General features: G+C 44.0%; 1 protein-coding gene across 4 annotated transcripts in view; it reads left to right on the forward strand.

The window, feature by feature from the left end:
• Positions 1-23,532, forward strand: part of LOC135902333 (midasin) — a 369,755-nt gene that overhangs the window by 295,537 nt on the left and 50,686 nt on the right. For all 4 annotated transcript variants that reach the window (XM_065432311.1, XM_065432313.1, XM_065432314.1 and 1 more), the window contains 6 exons: positions 6,848-7,099; positions 12,406-12,510; positions 14,241-14,369; positions 15,306-15,458; positions 16,843-16,969; positions 19,749-19,954. In XM_065432311.1, the coding sequence (XP_065288383.1) occupies positions 6,848-7,099; positions 12,406-12,510; positions 14,241-14,369; positions 15,306-15,458; positions 16,843-16,969; positions 19,749-19,954 (972 nt within the window). The remainder of the gene's footprint in view (positions 1-6,847; positions 7,100-12,405; positions 12,511-14,240; positions 14,370-15,305; positions 15,459-16,842; positions 16,970-19,748; positions 19,955-23,532) is intronic.

Raw genomic sequence — 23,532 nt, forward strand, 5'->3', positions numbered from 1 at the left:
TAACCTTTACACAGACGATACTAACATATTTATAACAGCGAAAAACAAAAATTAGCTATACAACAAAGCTACAACAGCCTTAAAAGAATAAATGTAGAGTGAACAGTGGTGTTCCACCAGGATCAATTCTAGAGTCATTTTTGTTCTTAACTTACATTCATGATCTACCATCCGTTATATATGAAGAATGAATCCTTTACGCAGACAATACTAACATATTTATAATAGTGAGAAGCGAAAATGAGCTATACGACAAAGCTACAACAGCCTTAAAAGAATTATCATTCTGGCTTCCTGCAAATTAACTTCTCGCTAACACTGCTAAAAGTAACTATGTTATGTTTGACTCTAAAAAGATTCATTTTACATCTAATAACACACCATTAGAAAGAGTCAGTAATATAAAATTTCTCGGTGGACGCGCAGCTTTCATGGCACACACATGTTCAGAAACAATACTTTAAGATTTACGGGATGGGAAAATACCTCTTACAGTTTGTTACATTTTCTTATTAAAGACATTGTTAACATTATATTCTTTCATGCATTCACACGTTACATATGCTGTAGCAATTTATGGATTTACCTACCAGACAACACTCAAACCCCTTAATGCAGCACAGAACACAGCATACGTACTCTTCTTTTTCAGATTTCAGATTCAGGTTAAGATTTATTGGTTACAAGAAAAGAAGTAATTACATGACAAATATATAGACGAGGGTCCCAAAGTGAAATAACTGTAGTGGGACCCTCGGTTAATAATAACAACATTGATGGTGATATCAATAGTCAGCAAATTAGCGTTATTATAAACATCATCTACAGATCAAATACATCATTAGACATGTCATTTACAAACACGAAAAAGCACATTATAAAAGAAAGACGGAAAAAAGCATGGATGAAATACAAGAAATGACATGTGAGAGAAAAGTCAAAGGTACACCGCCAAATCGTAGTTAGGTAGCGTAAGAAATGATGCTTAAGGTGATTTTTTAAAATTTCAAGAGAAGTACAGGATTTTATGGTTGATGGTAATTCATTCCAAAGAGAAATTGCAGCGAAGGAAGATGTTTTTTGCCGTAATTGGTATGAACCATGGGTAACAAGAAATTGTTGTTAGCCGCAAATCTGGTCATATTTTTATTCTGCAAAAGGTCAACTGCAGTGAACGGAAATGTAAGGTTATTATGAAGCAACTTGTGGAGTAAGATGAGTATGTTAAACTGGAACAAATTATTAATAGGCAAGGTATTATATGCGCAAAGTATACGCGCGAAAACAGACTTAGTTTCATACGCTTATGGATTACTAAACTTACAACCCATAACAGCTTGTATCAATTATCATGTTTTACTTACAAACTTTTACATAATGCTGTTCTATGCTCATCAATAATGTTAACATATCAAAAACCCACACATTCACTACTTTCTACCTCAGCTGTACCATTATTACCCTACATAAGGACTAACTATAGTTTATAATCATTTTCTTATATTGCCGCGAAACTCTGGAACACTTTATCGTATAGCATCACACCATTCACATAATTTTATTTATACAAGCAACTTGTTTGCGTTCATCTACTTACAATAGTAACCATGTTAACCCTTTACCTCCCGTTGACGAGTCGAGTGGTCATTATATTTTGTGCCAATATAACCAATGATGACTATAGTCATAAATAAAAATTTGTCACACAGTGAACCTATGACGGTTACACTCATCCTATTGCATCAAGTTGCGATTCCTGACACTAGATGGTGACACCTGTCCATCCTGTGCCATTTGTGTCTTGCCTTTTATTATGGCTTGCTCCAACAGCTCCTCGCCTCGCGTCAATAACCACCCGGCTTCGCGTACAGCCCTCGACAGTCCCACTCCACACGTTTTACAATGGAACTGCCGAGGGCTTGGCACTTGTGCGACAGAACTGAACCTCTTGTTTGACTGTGTCGGACGCCCCCTTGCACTTTTACTTCAAGAAACTAATGGCACAGATCGGACACTACGACAGTTCAATGGTTGTTACCAACCGTCAATAGAGCATAGAAACAGGAAACAACACCGAAACCCGCAGCACAATGGTATCGCCAGTGCAGCCGAAGAACTTGTAATACGGGGACAAGCGGCTGTCTTTGTCCGCACAGACATTCCGCAAACGCAGATTGACACTTCTCAGTACTCGACTGCCATGCAGGAGGTGGTGGCTGTCCATTGCAAGATTGCAAAGCGAAATGCAGTACTGGTATCGGTATACATGCACCCTGAAGTTAGCTCTCGTACACGCGGTTCATTCACGTGGATTCACGCTTTGCGGAGACGTTACCCAAACGACGACTTCCTGATAGGCGGAAATTTCAACGCCAAGCATCCACAGTGGGGCTATGACTATCACACGCCCCGCGGAATGGCGCTCGCAGTGCTCGCAAATGACACCGACTACCCCACCCGCGCCGCCCTGCATAGTGGACAACGTAACACGACCCCAGATTTGACGTTATCCACACCAGCCTACGTGAAAGACTGGCGATGCGATCCAGACGCCTGGGGCAGCGACCACTATTCACTGTGGATTACTTTGAATGTGGGACGAAAGCGTGCGGCCGGGCGCACTGTGCGCACGATCAGATGGGATGCCTACAGAAGAGCATTTGCGGAGCAACTCAAGACTTCATCCGTACGGGAGCGGGCGTCACGTGCCCTGCACAAGGCCATTACTGAGACTGAGGTGAGAGCTGATGCTCCGGCGCCGGACATACATATGCTAAACCTTTGGGATGCGCGCAAGCGAGCACAGTTGACGTACGAAGCCAATGGCCGACGACATCGCGACCGTGTGCGACTTCGACGTCATACTGCCATCGCTAGAAGATACGCCAAGCGCCTGTATCGGGAACGTTGGAGCCAGCACTGCTCCTCATTCAACGAAAGAAATAGCCTCCACAAGGTGTGGCACACGTTCAAGGCTATGACAGGTCAGCGTAAAACACGCAGCGCTATTTCAAACGTCTTGCTCAAAACTAGCCAGTCAGTCAGCCAACTCCAAGATGATGCCGCGAACACGTTTTTTCCCCAACCGGCGACGCCCCCGAACGTCGAGATTTACCGGAAAACGCCGCCAGTGACCGATGAGGGCATCCAGGCCCCATTCTCACTCTTCGAGCTCGAACAGGCACTTTCTTCCATCAACGCGCGCAGCGCGCCAGGCTATGACGGCGTGACGTGGGCGGCTCTCAGGAATCTGGAAGAATACGCAAAAAAGCAACTTCTCGAGGAGATTAACGAAGTGTGGATCAACGGTGAAATCCCAGCAGGATGGAAGCATTCGATAGTCACACCCATACCGAAACCAAACAAACAGCCAGATGTACTGTCGAACATGCGCCCTGTATCTCTCACACTTACTACGTGCAAGCTGGCGGAGCGAATGGCCTTGACACGCATATCTCACTTTCTAGAAACAGAGGGTCGCTTTCATCCAGCCCAGACAGGGTTTAGACCAAACCTTGGCACTCATGACAGCCTCCTACTTGTGAGGGAAGGTGTACTGCGTCGAAAGACAGTCGGTCGCACAAAGCGACACCCGAGCGTCCTGGTGGCGGTGGACCTCCGTAAAGCTTTTGACACTGTGACGCATGAGGCAATCATCGAGGCAGCTGAGAGGCACGGAATCACGGGCTGCCCCCTCAACTTTGTGCGTTCCTTCCTTCAAGATCGCACTTTTTCCATACGGGTCGACGGAGACGTCGGGAAGGTTTACCCAAACATAGTGGGAATCCCACAAGGCTCGATACTATCACCCCTCCTCTTTAATTTGACTATGATAGGCCTGGCTGAGCGACTGGAGGCTATTTCCGAACTGGGCTTCACAATTTACGCAGATGATATCATGTTATGGAGTGCATCATGACCAATTGATGAGCAGCGGGAGACCCTGCAGGCGGAACTTGACGTTATTGATGACTACCTGCCACAAACTGGCATGCGGCCATCTCCAGAGAAGATAACCTATGTGGTGATCCGAGGTTCAACGCAGGACGAAGCAGCCCTCACGCTCAGTCTTGCAGGCAAAACGCTGCAGCGAGCAGAAAAATCAGTGCGCGTTCTCGGGATACCTATTGACCGCACAGGCACAGCGGATGCGTGGCTCGCAGACCTTCGTCGGACATGGCACAACACTCTGCACCTCATAAAACGAATCTGTTTCCGCATGGGCGGTGCTGGTACCGACGTATGCTGAAAGCTTGTTAGTGCTTTGCTGACATCCCGAGCGATATACGGAGCACGCTGTTATGACCTGCTTGCTCGGCAATGGGCATAGCTAGAGGTACTCCACAGATCAGCTCTCCATGTTATCACAGGGCTCCCGAAACACACACATGTCGAGGAGCTACATTGCTATGCAAAGTTGTCTACCCTCCATGCAACCATCGAAGCATCGAAGGCAGGACACGAGGAACGCCTGAAGCACACCAGACAAGGCAGGACTCTACTGGCCTACATGGGAAAGGATATATCAACTTTGCCACAACTGCCATCCGACATCTCACCGTGGGATGACATTGCTGTCGTCGACACTACACCAACGCCCCGAAACATGGGTGCCCATCATGCGCACCGCCGGGCAGCATTCGCTGCGCGTCATGTGCAGACATTGGCAGACGCACCGCCAAGCCATGAACAAGTGTACACTGACGCAGCTTTCGACCCACGCACCAACGAGGGAGCAGTCGCCTACCACGTAGTGGGTTCTTGTGAGACACATTCTACCTTTACAACTGCTGATGCTGACGACCCAAGGGAACTTGAACTCCGCGCAATAGTCTGGGCATTAGATAGAGTTTCAAGCACCACGCAAGCAAAACACATCGATATATACACCGACTCTCACTATGCGCTGCATGCCTGCAAGTCGCGCCACACATCATCATCGGAAGTACTCCTCGTCAAGCAGGCCTTCAGGTGTGCGGAAGCTCACGGGGTCACTGCAACACTTCATTGGATCCCTGGTCACCAGGGCATCGAGGGAAATGAGAGAGCCCACGAGGCGGCGCGCGCCCTTCTTTCCAACCGCGTCGTCTCCCGGGATCCTTCAGAAGCCCTCACAACCAGCACAAGCAACACGACAAATGGAGCCCCGTATGACCCCTGCTGCTCTGAGAGCAGCAGCCAACCGACGCAAGAGGGAACTCCGTGCGAGTGTGCCCTCAGACCCAGACCCACTTCCAGCGGGTCTTCCCAGGTCGGGGCAGGTGCTGTTGCATAGGCTCCGTTCCGGCTTCGTCCTCACACCGGATGTGCTGGAACAGTGGCGACAGTACCGGCCACGCCGGGAAAGACGCCCTCCATCTCCGTCTCCCAACTCCCTTCCATCGCAGAAACCCGGCCATCCCACAGCCTCCGCGGACCAAGAAGCACTCCAGACGCCACACAGGTGCCCTGACTGCGACACGGCTATGCGGCCATCCGCAGCTCATCTGTTTTGGGAGTGCCAGCGACACGCTCAACAGCGGGACCACCACCTGAGGGCAGTGCGAGTGTTGTCCTACGAGGAGTGGATTAGACCGGCAACTGGATCGATGGATTCTGACAGGGCCATTCTGGACTCGCTCTTGGCTTTCGCCAAGGACGCGCAGCTTCTAGGACGGCTCTGAATACGCCTCCCCCCTCCTCTTCCTATTCCCCATTATAGGCCTTCGCACCATCCTTTAATAAATACATTTTGTCATCATCATTATATTGCCGCCTCTGTTGCCCCCGCATAAAGCATGGCTGCCTCTTTGAAGCGACGCAATAAATGCATGCTTAAAAGGAAGTATTTTGATGACTCTTCCTTAGACCACAGCTCTGTAGAGTTTTGCTCGGAAACGGAAAGTGACGTGTTCTCATCTGATGAGACTCATGACGGCTATTGTATGGATAGCCCGGAGAACCTTGTGGCTGCCCATGAGTTTACCATACGAAGACGGTCTACTAACTGGTTTAGGAGCTGCATAAAAGTAGCCACTGTTCATGTGCACGGTTCTCCAACGTTTAGGTTATTTTTTCTTCGTATTGTGAATTTTCATAGTGTATCGAGCCCTGCAAAATGCCTTTTGGCAAGGCACCAGGGCCATGCAGTGAAGGCTTCTTCAACCTATCCTTTTATGCGATTTGTGAAATAAAAAAAACCTCATTGAATTCAAATGATGATGCTGTTTTATTTATAAAAAGAAGCTCTACAAACAGAGTGGAAAAAAAATTGCAGTAAATTTGGTACCATATTCTTCTTTTTTCATAATAGAGAAAGGGCTAATAAAAAAAAAATTTGCATGCATTTGCTATAAAGTTATCACTTATGTTAAAATAGACCCCTGTCACAACCCTTGAAAGGGCTCTCGGGTCCTACCTGTATCAAAATAACGTCATTATATATATGTATCGGAAACAATAAATATTGATTGATTGGTTGATTGATTGATTTAGTTTAGCATATACTTTTCTAAAGTTTAGTCATCCATTTTATTGTGTGGCTATAAAGATGTACAAAACCAGGTATTGAACATGTAAACTCCCATAGCAAGACATTTTCAGTAAGTGTTTGATGCATACTTCAGGTACATTTTTGATTTCGGTTAATTCAAAACAGCTCTTCCATTAAAACTGAAGTTGAATTACTGAAAAGGTTACTGGGAAGTTGTCTTGCATGAATATTGCGAGGTTTTTTGTTGCGACCATTAATACATGCACGAACAGCAACCAGTAGTTTTCTTTATGTCTCCTCTCTGCAGAAGGTCAATAAGATAAGTTGTGGTTTCACTTAAGCATATTAAAGAGAAGGGCATGGATTACAATGCAGGAAAAGTGCCAGCTGGATGCAGATACTTCACACCAGGTGAGGGACGAGTTGGTGCGTTTCCTGGACAGGAGCCGACTTGGGGAGTTTGAGTTTCGTCTGCAACTGCTGCGGCCCTTCATGTTAGAGGCACAGCACTCGGGCTCTCTGCTGACAGGTCTGCTCTACAACCTGTGGCACTTCTACAGCCAGTACCTGCCATGCACTCGTGCTCGCATTAAAACAGACAGGGCGCCCATCGAGAAGAAGCTCAAGGTTGGTTTTGGCTGAGTCTTGGGTGGGCCAATAGTCGGCAATTTCAGGTGCAGCCTAATGAAGGCAGCATGAACTCGGAAACTAAACACATGCTACAAAAATAATATATGAAATGAAGAGTGACGGGCTGTAATTTATGTTATGTGTGTCCTTGGGTGGTGCACTTTATTCCATGCTCGTGCTGCCACCATCCAGCAAAACTAAAAAGCCATTGAATTTGGCACCAAATTCTGGCATTAGTATCATGGTTAAACATGTCGCCAAGAATCAGTTCTGGGAAGTAGCAAAGATATTGTATTGGCAAACTAAATGACCTCCTTTATTTCTACTTGTACTTACGAGTAATAGTCAGTAAATATACTAATAATTTTGTTCTCATGTGAAAGTGAAACAATCTCGAAAGTGATTTTTTCGAGCTTAATAATACATGTACAGCCGTTTCGTAATGCTTTCATGTAACCATGCGAGTTCAAAAAAAGACTGTTGCCAGACCACATGGGATGTCCTCTGTAGCGCTGTTGTCACCCTAAAGCAAAATAATGAAAACTGTTGCTCTCTAGCTGTGGAGCACTAAACACACCAGAACATAGTTGTGGAACAGAGCTTTGTGATGCCTCATTTTGGTTCTGACATTTGGCAGAGATTAAAATTGGACGCACATACTGTCCATTTCCTTTTAATTTTTTGGTGTAAGATATTTTTTTTTAACTTAAATTAGAATGTGTGAATAGCTCTTAAAGGGTCCCTCACCTTAGAATGTGTGAATAGCTCTTAAAGGGCCCCTCACCAGGCCCCATGGCAAACTTTGGTTACACGCTGGAAGTTGTTACGTGTCCTCTAGAGAGCATTCTGCTGCACAAATTTTTCAGATCGGCTCATTAATAGCCGAGATGGAAATATTTCTGTGCCGCTAACCCATGATTTCAGCAGGCAAGCTCCACTACCAAGCAAGGCGCTCTCGCCCCATCTAGCCTATGCAAACGAAATTCCTTCCCTGCTTTCTCCCATACCGGACCTCGAGGATCGTGAGACGCATACGTCACAGGCCCCGCCTTCATTCTTTTTTTTTTTTTTTCGCCGACAGCGTTTGCGTGCAAGCTGTTGTCTCATTCGTGCAGCGCACGATTTTGCTCGCTTTGCACAAGGAAGCATGACTAGCGGTATTATTCAGTGCTACACAAATACTGAAGCAGGACAAGCGGAATCACAGAACATCATCACACGCTTGAACACGGTAGAAAATGGCATAGTTTCAGTACCTACGCACGTGACCGCATGACCGTGGGAACAAGCAGACGAAGCAAAAGTACATCTCTCTTGCTTCGGTGCAAAGTAAAACAAAAAACACGCAGACATTTCGTTTGTGTGTTTTATTATTTCTCTAAACTTCAATTCGTCAATTCAAGCAACAGATCGCACAGATAACAGATGTTGTCTTTAATTCTCGAAGTGACGTGTCACCACGAGCGACATCACACTGCAGACATGGCTGCGTAGGCGCAGGGGCACGACTACGTCACTGTCCGGCTTGATGCGCAGCAGCCGCGCAGAGAAGGAAAAACGGTGTTCGGTTTGAAATTTCATCTTTCCACGGTGCGTAGTGATGTAATACTTTGCAGCACAATCGTTATCATGCAATGTATGCTCTGCACGTGCCAGCTCAAAATGGCCAGACCTGGTGAGGGGCCCTTTGGAGGTTTTTTGTGTGTGTGTGTGCGTGTGTGTGTGTGTGTGCGTGTGTGTGTGTGTGTGTCTGTGTGTCGGTGTGCGCGCGCGCGCGCGCGCGCGCGTGTTTGTGTGTGTGTGTGTGTGTGTGTGTGTGTGTGTGTGTGTGTGTGAGATAGAGAGAGAGGTTAGAATTTGCAAAATTACTTTCACATCATGTAATACACCCTAGTGGGATTTGTGGGCTTATAATATACAGTCGAACCTCATTATAACACACTTGGTGCTAATATGCCATCATCGTATTCAGTGTTTCTTATAAGCACATATACATTACACATTAATATCAGAGGGAAACATTTAGGTTCTTTTTTTTTTGTCTTACAGTTCGTTATATTCATGTTCATTATATTGAGGTTAGACTGTAGTGGGTTTCTAGCATCAATGAATGCCCTTATGTCCACATTTTTTCTGACTCTATGTCATTTCACCTGCAAGGCAAACAATCTTGTAACTTATGTTAGCCTGTATATAGTGATGACTTCAATTTGTGCATCTGAATGGATGTAGACGTTCGAGTTTCTTGGTTGTTCAGCCTCATCAGAAAATCCACTTGCAGAGCAATGGATTTCTAAGCAAAAGGATATAATCAAGAGTTCAACAGAATACAATCTGGTCAGGTAAAAGCATTGTTAGAAAATGAAGCAGTTCACTGACCAAGGTCAAAATAAATATAATATGATTATTCGGGATCCGTACGGAACCGTTGTTCACGATGGAATGTCGGCTAAGTACAAGGTTCTTAAATAACTTTCAGCAATTGACGCAAAGTTCGGGAGTACACATGGCTTAGAGTGTGAGATGAGCTATTGATGGTGTTATTTGTTGTTTGAATTATAAGCGTTTCGAGATTGAGCCTCGTTGTCAAGTTTTTCTCTCTGGCCATGATACACACATTGTCCCAGTTTATCTCGTGACCTGTCTTCTTGGCATGCTCTGCAAAGGCATTTGTCACTGTGTGGCTTTTGGCGACATCATTCTTGTGCTCTTTGAGAGGCCTGCAGAAATTTCCGCTTTCGCCAATATACACTGATTCGCAATCAGCGCAAGGAATCTTGTATACCACGCCGGGAAAACGTGCCCAAGGGAGAAGGTCCTTCACGTTCATCAAGTAATTTTTAAGCTTGCTTGCTGGCACATGCGCTATATACACCATGTTTCGTAAAAACATGAGCTAGGGCTTCGCTAACACCTTGAATATACAGGACAGCAGCACCCTTCTGACACGATCCTGAAGCGCCCATGGCTTGTCTGTCAGTCTGCTGATTACTCATCAGGAACTTCGTTATCCTCCTAATAAAATGCTTGAGGTACCCATTCTTCGTTAGCTCCTCTTCAATGATCGGAAGCTCCTCTTGCAGGCTGCTTGCATCAGAATAGGTGCGGATGGCCCATTCAACTAAGGAACGAACCACTGAGCTTTTGTGAGCTGCCGTATGAACGGACTCAAAACCAACCCAAGTGCGTTGGCTTTCGGTACACACTGAATGTGAGGCCATATGGAGCATGCTTGACCAGTGCGTCCAAGAAAGGGAGGCAACCGTCTTTTCCTTCTTGCACAGTGAATTTGATGGAAGGCTTGACGCCATTTTGGCAGTCGTGGAAACGTTGCACATTCTTCTTGTCTTTGACACAGAAGCAGTCATCCACGTACTCTAGAATACCTTGGGTCTAGGCTGAAATGACTACAAGGCCTTGGCTTCAAGTGCTTCCATCATCAGGTTTGGAGTCGTGACTGAAACAGATGCTGCCATTGCCGTACCACAGAGATGATGGCATGCCCACTTATTATTAGGCATCTACATGACATCAAAATTAATCCTTGCCCCTGCTTGAACACTTTGTTCCAATTCAGCTCAGAACTGGTGTGTTGGGAAGTAGCGACAGCGGTCTAGCAGAGAGGTTAGAAACTGCGTGCCATTTAGAATGACTGCTCCCAATGACCAAATTTAGTTTGTTTATTAGAGGGAAGTTTTCCAAAGCAATGGTGTAGTTTAAACACCACAACTCCCTCGCCTGGCTTGATGTTAAGGTATGATTCTTGCTTGCTTTCACTGCCTTCCACACAAATTTGCCGTGCCTTTGTTCCTGTTCTTGATTCACATTGCAGCCCATTTACAAAATATGTGGCAATTCTCCTGGGACTTGCAACATAGTTTGGGTAACACTGTGTCAAATTGTTGTCAGTTGCAACTGCATGCTTCCATCTATTGAGCTCCCTTGCAGGACTCCCTTGCAGGGCTGTTTGTATACTTGGTGATGAATGCTTGAATATTTGGTGTTTTGTTGTATTATGCACTATAGTACATTCAAAACAGCTGATTAGATTGCAGTCACCCTTACACACAAATCAAACATTTAGAAGCTATTTTGCTAAAATTGAGAAAACTACAAAAATTAATAAATTATCGTTTACCTATAGCCTAGCATCCAAACCTTTTACGGAAGTGAATGAATATAAGTACCTTGGTGTTACAATAACCAGTAACCTTGGTTGGAACTCAAACATCTCTCATCTTTGCGACTCAGCTTTTAAAAAGCTTTGCTACCTCAGGCATAAATCAAAACACACTCCTTCTGAAACCCGTCTTATTGCCTTATCCGTCCTAAACTCGAGTATGCAACGGTATCCCTATACTAAAACTAACATCGATGTGCTAGAAATGATATAACGTAAAGCAATAAGGTTCATCTTCTCTAAATATCATTCAAGTGATTCCCCAAGTCAGTTAATAGCTGAAGACGATATTCAGTCTTTGCAACTAAGAAGAAAAATTCACAGGCTTAAATTTCTCTTCTTACTGAGTAACAATAAACTATCTCTTTCTCCCAAGCCTTATATAACACCCCTTACTGCCTGCCGAACAAGACATCGCCACGCTGCCTCACTAACGCCTTATAATGGTAGAACCAATGTCTTTATGTATTCCTTTTTTCCTCGAACGGTAACGGAATGGAACTGCCTATCTTGTAGCAAACTTGTCAGCACTGACTCAATAGCATCTATTACTATCTAAAATTAGTGCTTGTTGTTACGAAATATTCTTTCAATTTGTATCATTGTGCAATATTTATTTATTTATGCATTGTAATAATTTCGAATTATGCACTCCTGTTTTTCTCTATTACATTTCCAGTGCTTTGAAATTGTGTTTATGAAACAGTGTTTTAATTTGTATTTGTCACTCCCTATGCATTATCTAGTTGCTTTACTCATCATGCATTCCTACTTTCTATTACATTTTTCTTGAGCTTTTTCTACTTCTTTGTCAATCTATTGTGTTTTCTTTTTTGTATGTACCTTTCCCCTCCTGCCTGGGCCTTCTTAGGCCTGCAGTATTTCTAAATAATAAATACATTATAATGCTGCTACACTTACTTCTGTAGGAAGGAGCAGGCAACAGTTGTATAGGCTGAGCTTATTTTTCTCTGCATTTTATGCTTGTAACTGGTTTTTGTGTTCTGCAAGGGGCCGATCAGGACTAGTAAGGATGTGTATGCTTGATCTTCTTTGCACTTAGAGAAGTCATGTGGACATATAGACTAGATGCTGGAATGCTTTCTTCTGTTTCACTCTGCAGGAATTTGTAAAGATTATTCGCTGGAAGGACATCAGCTTCTGGGCCATCAAGCAAGCTGTAGAGAAGTCCCACAGGGTGCTGGTCTCGCACGTGCGAGATTTTCAGGTGATTTACCAAATGTGCTTCTATGGTCTTTGTTTTTTGTCAGCACACAATTCTTCCGTAGTGTAGATATTCAAAATGTGAGTTCACTCAAACATGCAGCGATTCGTTACTACAGTCATTCCTGGATATATCAAACTTGAATATATGGTATTATTGTGTATATCAAAGAGTAGTAAAATTCCCTCAAAAATTCCATGCAAAAGTATAGTGATGTACTATGCATACATCGAACTTTGATTCACTGCCACATTCGATATATTGAACGCTGCGCCATGTCGTGAGTGGGAATGGACTCGGATGTTCTGTAAGCTGAAAGTCACTTTTGAAACTAATAGTGTGGGTGTATCATCAATCACTGACTCAGGGGTCAGATAGGAAGGGCCGAGAACGAAGGGATGTGCCAGTCATAAGGCGTCGGCAGAGCGCTGAGTGGCACGCAAGAAGAGACGCACTGATTTTTTATGGCGGATGAAAAGAGGAGGCAAAAAAATTAAATTCTGGGGTTTTACGTGCCAAAACCACTTTCTGATTATGAGGCATGCCGTAGTGGAGGACTCCGGAAATTTCGACCACCTTGGGTTCTTTAACGTGCACCTAAATCTAAGTACACGGGTGTTTTCGCATTTCTCCCCCATCGAAATGCGGCCGCCGTGGCCGGGATTCGATCTCGCGACCTCGTGCTCAGCAGCCTAACACCATAGCCACTGAGCAACCGTGGCGGGTAAAGAGAAGGCAACTACTTCTAACAGAATGTTAGTTCTGAAACACAGCACAGTCTGCTTGACTCGTTGCCCACATATGACAATCAGGCGCATTTAAACGCTGTATTGTTGATATTGTAACAGACGCACAGCTGGGCACGTTCATGCAATTCACAGTTAAAGTGGGCTCATGGCAGCAGCGCATGTATTCATGCAGGCTAGTTTTCTTCATCGGTACGTCCATTTCTGCTTTATCTTCAATAAAAACGTGCAGCAAGTGCATCAACACGTCCAAGCCACACTATGGTCTCTCGTCTGGGTAACACATGTTAAGGATTAGCATTGTGATCAGTATAACAAGCAGCATTCCGCAGCACGAGTGACTTGCAACATTCGTGAGCAAGAAATAAGGATACTTTTGTGTATATGACACGGCCTTAGAGGAGCAAATCGGTAAGTTGCCATTTTTCATGAGCTCTGAAAACTGCCCAAGACGTGCGAACATTTCAGACGAGCTTCAGATAGACGTATATTATATTTCTAATTATTGACATATCGAACTATTTCATGATTCTTTTGGAGTCGGATATATCCCAGATCGACAATACATAAGAACATAAGTACCCAGGCAAATTTTTTTTCTGCATAAAAGCAGTTCATTGTAAGATTATGCTGGTAGTTTTATTGCATAAAGTGAGTGACTGGTCAGCATAAATTGAAGTTGTAAGTGAAGTCCTTTCTACTTAACAAAAATCATAAGAGTAGCACCAATTTCGAGATATGCTATGTTAAAATTGGGGGTGCTATGAAATACGTTGGCGTTCCAGTTGAAAGTTTGATGAAAGCTTGTCTGGGTCTGGTCAGTCTTAATCGTAGTCAAAGGTTAAAAAGAAAGAGGATACTAATCATAACAAAAATACAAACGTTTCAGGCTCCCATACAGGAGCCTTCTTGAGATTGAAGTAAAATAAACGACTCTTATATCACCTTGTTAAATAGACATTTGTTTTCTTTCTTATTTGGCTGCAGCGAGTGCTTGACCAAGATGCCAGCTGTGCATTTGGCAGTTTGACTAAGGAGGCAGAGCCTGAAGAGCCAAGTTCCCTTTGCCTGAGCTTCAGACCTGGCCAGTTTCTGGGTTCCGTGCCAGAACGTGGGGTTAGGCCTATATTGATCTTCACTTGTGTTGCTGCTTACTTATTTCAGTGTGTTTCTTCCCCTCTTGCTTTTCCTTCCTTCTCGAATGTTTTCAGTATTTCAAAGCAAGAGTAAATGGATTAGTAGAGTACTGCTCGTCTCTTGCTGACAGCTTTTTTTCCCAGTAGTTTTGCTGACAACTTGTCCCTGTGAAGTGAGAAGTGCACTTGTGTTGCCTAGCTGCCTGTTCTATAAAAAAAAAACTGTATTATTAAAGGGAAATGAGTCATCCACCCGATTGCTATAAACGGGTGGATGTCTCATTTTCCCTTTAATAATTACTTCTCTCCACCTTGCGGGTTTCCGCAGAACTATTACGTCAAACTCTTTTCTTTGCTTCGAGTTGTTCACAATTTCGACCTTGCCCTGGTGCCTGCTAGCCGCCTGGTTAGCTCAGATGGTAGAGCGGCTGCACCGGAAAGGCAGTGGTCCCGGGTTCGAGTCCCGGACCAGGACGAATTTTTCTTTAACTACGAGGCTTTTTCTTTCGAGGAACCAGTGTGGGTTTCCTTCGTAGCAATTGCTACGAACGGGTGGATGTCTCATTTTCCCTTTAGTAACGCAAAATGCTGCATGATAAGATGGAAGAAAAAGATCACAGTAAATGGCACTCAGAAATGAAACGAAGACACCACTGCTATGTACGCATTGCGACACTGTATTCAGGTCTCCGCACCTCCCCTCCTTTGTAAGTAATGTCAGGTTTATATCAGGGTTTAATTGCAGGTCTGTGCTTGTCTTCAGCAGGGGCAAGTTCTTTCTTTCCACTGTATATTTTTTTTAATGTGATGTAAGGAATAATTGCATTGAATTTATTTTTAGGTTGTTCATTTGTTGGCATTTCTGTTCATATCTTTCCCTCACAAGCAACTTTCTCTTATACTGTTTTCTTGCTAGGTTGGGCAGCATCGTTATGCATTCAGGATGCGACAGCTTCTGAACCATGTGATGTGCAACATGGAGCCGGTTGAGCTGACACAAGAACTGGATGACCTGGCCGCTGAAGTAGCTGCCACTGTGCAAGCCTTTGAACAAGAGGATGCTGTCTTGGTGCGTGGGCATGTCCCGCTGCTCTTTTCGCACTGGCTTAGTCTAGCCATACCTGTAATTAGTGTAGTCTTGTAACTAAATTTAAGATTTAGTTAACAAAAAGTAGCTCCCCTGGACGCAGCCATAGAAATTTCTACAGTTATTATCTCATCTCAGCAGTGCAAAATTTCTGTCAGATTCAACTAACCGTGTTTCTCATAAGCCAAGCAATACCGAGCTTTGCTATGCTTTGTATCAATTACAGTCGACTTCCGTTATTTACATTCTGACGGGACCGAAGTAACTGGACAAATTATCTTGCGGATCAAATTAAACAAAAGGCAGAAAAAACATGCCAAACACGCCATAAATTTACTCGGCAGTGTTCACTTTTACCATTAGCTTCACCACAATACAATTATGCAGAGAAGCGTACCAAGTGGGGAAAGGTGCCGCTGTTACGGGACATAGCACGTGTTCCTTAATTTACACATGCACATACGCCATCTCCAGTCACGGTATGAGCATCAAGATGCCTAATAAGTTTACCAGCAGGCTGAGCACTATCTCAGGAAAAATCTATAGGTGGTGTATGCATCACATGTTAGTTGACAGTTCCTTCAATATTACAAAAATTAATCGGAGATGCATCATAAAACGGAAGGAAAGAGAAATGTAAGGACAGCTCTGCATTGTTGCCATGACATGGTCGCAGTGTCGAACTGGTCAGGAAGTGATATGCATGCATTATATATTCATTGAGTACTGTCCAACTTGTAATTGTGTTACAAAGTTCTACATGTGCATCAGGTTTTGCATAGTTTCTGAGATTGCATCACTCTGCTGTTGCAGCAGCGTGTCACACAATTTTGAAAGCCATTTTTTTGGCACACTGGAGTGTTGCTGCTAGTGCTCAGACAAGCATAATTCATGCTTGTCTATAATGCCCACCTGCTATGATCCCCTTGTGATGGCAGTATATTCAAGTAATAACATGAGTCAGCAGTTAAAAAAAAAATAACGCTGTACCAAAACTGAAATGCATGGAATAAGCCAAGTTTGTTCTACTGATTTTCATTCTCGGAGTCTGAGGCATGGATAGACAAGAATAGACTCCAAAGCACCCATCGGTATCAGTTTCTCTCAGCATTGAAATGAAACAGCAGGTGCCAGAAACAATGGGAAATTAAATATCAAGCATTGTTTGGGAACCACCTAATTCAAAGGCTTCATATCATGTGTACCCCTTCAGCAGTGCATTAAAACTGCTCTGCCTCCTCTGTGTTTTAGCCTATGTTTTGTGTTTGTTTTGAGGTAGTGTTATAACTCGGGCTTCAAGCAGCTAAATTTGTTCTAACATTGTGTAAATGCTTGGACAAATGCATGGGTTTGTTTTTGAATGCAGGCAAAGATGGCCAGTGGCCAGTCTGAAGCAGAATCTGAGCGCAAGAAGCGCAAGAAGCAGGTGCACCTGATCCAGCAACGCAAACGCAAGGCCCTGGCTGATCTGCTTAAAATGTTGGCTAACATGGGTGAGTGCAAGAAGACAACCAACAGGGTCTGCAGCTGCTCTCTGTAGAACTGAAACTGGTGTGAGTTGATATAGATTCAGTGTATTGTCTCTCCTCTTCTCTTGTGTTTTGCTTGGCAACTAAAACACGACAATGCATTCTGTACTTTGCTAACTCTCTCTTTATCACAGGTATGTTCCAATATTTGTAACCTTGAAATAACAGATCAAGTCCTCAAATAACAGGTCCTCAAATGAAATACGTTAGACTCCACTTAAATGTAACTTGAAGAGGCAGAAGAAAGTAGTTCCGTTTATGCGAAGGACACACAAAAAAAAATTATTATTTCAAAAGCTTCAAGGGATCTAATTTCTGAAGGCAGCATGTTGGGCTAGTCGGTTCACAGATTCAGCAAAATTTTAAACTGCGTGAAGACAGGACATAAACAAACTGCGTTTTGTGTGTGCATCTATGTTTCTGTTCATGTCCTGTCTTCTTTGCGCAGTTTGAAATTTTGCTGGATTTAATTTCACTGCGGGGAAAAAGAAATACTCTGCTGTATTCAGCTTGGAATAGCACAGCTTCTATTGCACAAGGGATTTGTTCATGCGGTCACACATTTTTACTGTCACAATCATGGTGCACCAAGGGATATGAATAATAAGCAAAGTAAACACAGCAAAGGAGCCGCTAATGCGACAACAGTGCAACTGGCTAATAGATTAGACATGCTTGACTAGTTGACATCACCATTTAACATGTTTGTTAACCTACTCCTGTTTCATATGAGGTATGACAGCCGATGAGGTAAGTACCCTTTTTATTCCAGTTGCCAAAGAAGCATTCCCTTTAAATGAAGTTTGTTAACGTTGTTCCTATGAGTGGCGAACCAATGTTGGTATGCTCGTCCTGCTTATCTAGCATTTCTGTTTGCACGTGTTTCGTTTATCTGGAGTTCATTGTAGCTGCTATTTGATGCTCCTGATGTTTCTTCAAATGGTTTTCAGCAATTCGTGTCAGTGACACACATTCGACAACCAAAAATTAAACTTCTGGGTTAATTTATCTGTCATAAGGCTCATGCAGGCACTCTAGCATGCTGCCCAGCATATGATGATTCTTAAAAAAAAAATTATGGGGTTTAACGTGCCAAAACCACTTTCTGATTATGAGGATTATGATTCTTACATTCTTGCTATACAGTATGATGCAATATGTAGTAGTACATTCTTGCTTAAGCAAGCCAATGCTTAGCTGCTGTAATTTTACTGAAGAGTCAAATCAAAACTTTTTTTGTAATGGACATCAATACTTATCAAGTTCCTCATGCAAATAGTGTTATCAGCAGTGGTCATACAAGCTAAATTTTTCTAGGGTTGTGGAGGTGTCTCACACCATCGATCTTGGTTTCTGTATTTACATTGGTCATATTGAAAAAAAGCTAAGCTTCCTTTGCACTCATTGCTATACAGTCGAACCCGTTTATAACAACTCATTATCCTTGTGAAAAATTTTTGTTTTAATAAAGGTTCATTATATGTGAACTCACCCTTCAAAACATGCAAAAATGAAAAACACTGAAGCTGGCATCAGCAGTTATGGTTCAATACATCTTTGGCCTCAAAATTGTATTTTCAATCTTTTTGCATGTAGCTTATACATAAGGCTGTTTACAATATATTTACATGTAAGCTAACGGTGACTAAGGTATCGACCATATACAGTTGACTCTCGGTACAATGGACCCTGATAATCCGACAGAATATGCTTGTTTTATCCGAAGTCCATAATATCCGGAGCACCTTGCTTCCGAAACTTTCGTCGTGATGTCTAACAACTTTATTGAAAAGAGTGAACAATGAACGTCCAAAGTAACAAACAAACAAAAAAGTTGCAGTTGGCTGAAAGTGGAAGCTACTGTGGCATGCTGGCACTTTGCAAAGATCTTGCCATTATGACTGCAGCATCAGTTCCATGTGCACCAAGAGCTGTGAAGTTATGTTTTCTATGTCTCTTCTGGTAAAAAAGTCAAAATTTTAAAAGGTATATGCCATTGCAAACTGTTATCAGCAATGACATAAATGAAGCATCGATGCACTGTGATCTCCCAGTAATGGCATAGTAACCGCCAACTCTTTGTGCCATTGCGCATGGCAGCGGTGTATCAAAGTGCTTGAGAGGGCGCATGAGAGTGCCGCCGCCATGGCCTCCGAGATAGAACTGGCGCACGCGCCACTCTTGGAGGTGAACTGCTGCCATAGGCTGTACTACCTTGCCCTGAAGCACACTGGAGCCTTGAAAGCATGGTTACCTTAGCATAGCTGAAAGCGAGGGCTTTTCCTCATGACTTCTGACAACAGCACACAGCACTCGCTTATCTCAGCAGTCGAATCTTTGTTGCGGTTGGACTGTAGCAACGTTTATAGAGGACTGGAGCGAGGGGGTGAGCTGCTGCTGCTGCTGCTGTGTGCCCAGTTCACTTGCACTTTCGTGCTTTGGAACTTCACGGGTGCCCTCCTTTTACTGTACCAAGGTTTGAAGTGTTCTTTGTAACAGTGGGGTTCTTTTGAAAATGGTTTATGTATCTGGACACAACTTCAATAGGCAGGGCCAGAAAATTGAAGCTCTCATGGCTATCATATTAAATGAAAGAGGAAAATGAAAGGGAAGTGAAGTGAATGTAGATGTGACTTTATTAATTGCAAAGAAACTGCGCATATGTCTACTTCTTTCGGTGTCTTGCATCTTGAATGTACTTTTTACCACAGCCTTTAAACTCTGCACACCGCCACATGCGCAGGCCTGTCATACCGCAAGGGCCAGCTTTTTGGTCCAACAGCTCATAGCATGCTTGAGGCACCAGCACTTGAGCTGCCAGCGGCAGTTAAACGGCGCTTGTCTTCAGCTGTGGATGACATCATGAGCCAGAACTGGGCCGGGTGTCATCGCTACTACTATCGCTGCATTGCAAGTGTTGCTGCCTTGGCTGGCAGTTGCCCTAGCAAGGTATCTGTGCTTTTGGTGTTTGTTATTCATTTGTCTGTCTGAACTCATTCTTGACTGTAAATGGCGGTTACTAGAGGAGACAATACTGAAACTTGTGCTGTTTCATGCGGTATAAATGCAATGGATAATGTGTTCCAGCATGCTCTGCAACATAACCCATAATTTTGATCATTACAGCGTTTACCATTAAGAAAGCAGGTGCTTTAGTATCCTATGTCTCCATACTATTGCAGCTAATAAGCAGCAAAAATATTTGCTCCAGAAGAGTGCCTTAGTTCCAAGATTGCACTAGGGCTGATCGCCAATGGCTGAATCAATTGACAATGTGTTTATTTGACAATTACGGGGTTCTCCTCTGTGCTCTTGGGACAAAGTAACGACAACACAGTAGTGCAAACAATCACAAGGGCATTTATTGCACCTATCATAGATCAATGCCTGCTAGCTGAGTTGCTATCCACAAAACATGCCGATGGGCACGCAACAAATCTAGAAGTCGGACTCACCGCGATCGGATAACGAGCGAATATGTTCGCCCCGTGCTGGATCCTAACAACGCCTGGTCGTTCGTATGTACGGTCACGCGAACGGTGGCGCGTTCAAAGGTGGCCACGCGAGACGGTCTCGCAGAAGCATGGATTGGCGCATGCGCGGCACGACACGTCCGCACTGCTTGCTGTCCCGAACCCAAGAGACAAGCGCCTTGTCTTTCGGTGCCCAAGTAACCCCGCCTGTCGGCGGCATTAGCAGCGCAACACTCGCGCCATCTCTCGTGCTGCGCCTCAACCACTCCGACCGCCGCAGGCGCCAGGCCACGCGAGCCGTGCGGGAAAACAACATATCAGGGGACGCGTGAGAGTCGCGCATCCCCACACAATACACTAGATTTTCGTTAATACAACTCTGGGTAATTCAATTTTTCAGTTAATTCGATCCCAACTGAAGGATCCCACTGGCTTTCATTATTTAGATCCTGAAATTCACCTACACTGAGTAATTCAAACTTGACTGGTTGCGACACACGCGCCTGACCCCTATGGTGACCCTATGGTGACCCTAATAGTGATCCCTTTAGTGGCAGCGTGTGTCTCAGCAGAGGGAATGCATTGAACACACTCCATCTCCCACTGAAAATGCCTTTTTCGGCCCGCCCTTGAAATATCCTCAACAATAACAGTAGCTGACAGTGTCGGATTACGGTATTTACCCAATTTTAACGCACACCTTCTTTTTTTTTTTTCCTAAAGAAAAAGTTTGTTTGCCCGGTGCAGTCCGATACGAAACCAAAACCACCTTGGCGGTGTTGGTATGGTTTGCCGCATAACATGTGTGTATTGCGGCGAAGCTGACCTTAAAATTGTGAACATGCATTTGATTTAGGGGCATGTAAAAATACATCAAACACTGCCTAATGAATCGGCAGTATGTGCAGGCATTTTTTTCTGCATCATGTTTAATTTGACCCGCCATATAATTTTGTCGGTACCGTCAGTGTCAGAGTAACGAAAGTCATCTGAACATGAATAGATTATTGTCATGGTGCTTGGTCATTACAGTTTGTAATTGAGGTATATTGACTCCTCTGGGTACTGTACAGGTCAGTATAGGATTCTTCCGCTGCCTTTACTATATCTTCGAGATTGCTGATGATATTACCCTGCTTATCTTTCAGTGCGTACATCTTGGTTTTTCCTATGCCAAGTTTCTTTCTCACCGATTTGAGGCTGCGTACATTTTTTATGGCTGCTTCAGCATTTCTCACATTATAGTTTCGAGTATCACTTATGTTCACCTTGTTGGTCAGTTTTGACAGTTACGCGAATTCCATCTTATCTCTTGAGTTGAACACTTTCATTTTTTGTTGTTTCTTTATTAGGTCCTTTGTTACTTGGGAGAGCTTGCCTATTGCTTGCCTTGGTGCCTTGCCTCCTACTTCAATTCCTGCCTCTGAAGCCAACCTAGTAACGGTCTCATTTATTAGCTTTATGTCATCATCATTTCTCTGTTCTAAGGTTGCATATTTGTTTGCAAGTACCAGCCTGAATTTGTCTGCTGTTACCCTTACTGCCTCTAGGTTGACCTGTTTCTTCTTGACCAATTTTGCTCTTTCTCTCTTCAAATTGAGGTGACTCCTAGCCCTCCCTAACCTATGATCACTGCACTTTACCCTACCTATCACTTCTACATCCTGCACTATGCTGGGACCAGCAGAAAGTGTGAAGTCGATTTCTTTCTTGTTTCATCATTAGGGCTTTTCCAGGTCCACTTTCTGTTGCTATGCTTCCTGAAAAAGGTGTTCATTATTCAAAGTTTATTGCTTTCTGCGAACTCTACCAGCATCTCTCCTTTAGCGTTCCTAGAATCGACACCGTAGTGGCCACTTGCTTTTTCACCAGCCTGCTTTTTCCCCACTTTTGCATAGAAGTTGCCCATTACTACAGTATACTTAGTTTGCACTTTTCTCATCACTAATTCAACATCTTCATAAAACTGATCTACTTCCTCATCATCGTGACTGCATGTTGGAGCGTAGTCTTGTACTACCTTTAATCTATACCTCTTATTAAGTTTGATTACGACTACAGCTACCCTCTCATTAATGCTGTAGAATTCGTCGATGTTGCCCGCTATGTCCTTATGCATTAGGAAACCTCCCTTGTATTGCTTCTTATCTAGGAGACCTCTATAGCAGAGGACATGTCTATTATTCAGCAATGTATAAGCCTCACCAGTTCTTCTAATCTCACTAAGGCCGATGATATCCCAAACAATGTCTGATAGTTCCTGAAAGAGTCCTGCTAAGCTAGCCTCACTCGAGAGGGTTCGGGTGTTAAATGTTGCAAGGGTCAGTTTCCATTGGCGGCCTGTCCGGACCCAGAGATTCTTAGCACCCTCTGCTGCGTTACATGTCTGACCGCCGCCTTGGTCATGTGCTGCGCAGCTGCTGGGGGCTGAGGGCCATTGGGTAATTGAGTGAGCCATTTTGGGAGGAGGTGGCCGAATACTGCACAGGGAGGCCAATTCCTGTTCTGGTGAGGGAGTGTCTTGTTGAAGCTTAGTGGGTCTTCCTAACTTGGTTGTACCTGAATTAGTACAGCCCCACTCGCTCTCGGCATCTTTTGCCGGTAACAGGCGTCACTCCAAGCCTGCAGATGTTGTGCACTGGACGAGGTTAATTTCAAGCTCACCATCGAGGGGGAAGAGCTCTTATAGCGGGATTTGAACTTGCGACTATCGTAACCGAGCATTCGACATAGCTCAGTCAGCTAATCCTACAGGCGGCAAGGCTACCTTATCGCCGACAAGTACAGCCATGAGGGCCCTACATGCCTAAAAACTTCTTTGATTTATCCGCGATAGAAGTGCCTCGTAGTTCCGGAATCACATGTGCGCAGATGGCCATGAACTTGACTAGGTAAACCCTACAGGCGTACTGATGACCACAGATACGCAGGCAGTCGTGAATTTGACTAGGCAAAAAATATACAGCCGACTCAAAAGTAATAATATTGTGCACGATGCGCTCACTTCGAGTCAGTCAAAGTCAATTTCGTATATCTCAAATGCTTTAAATTTCT

Source organism: Dermacentor albipictus, chromosome 5, assembly GCF_038994185.2.
Source record: "Dermacentor albipictus isolate Rhodes 1998 colony chromosome 5, USDA_Dalb.pri_finalv2, whole genome shotgun sequence".
Lineage (NCBI taxonomy): Eukaryota > Metazoa > Arthropoda > Arachnida > Ixodida > Ixodidae > Dermacentor > Dermacentor albipictus.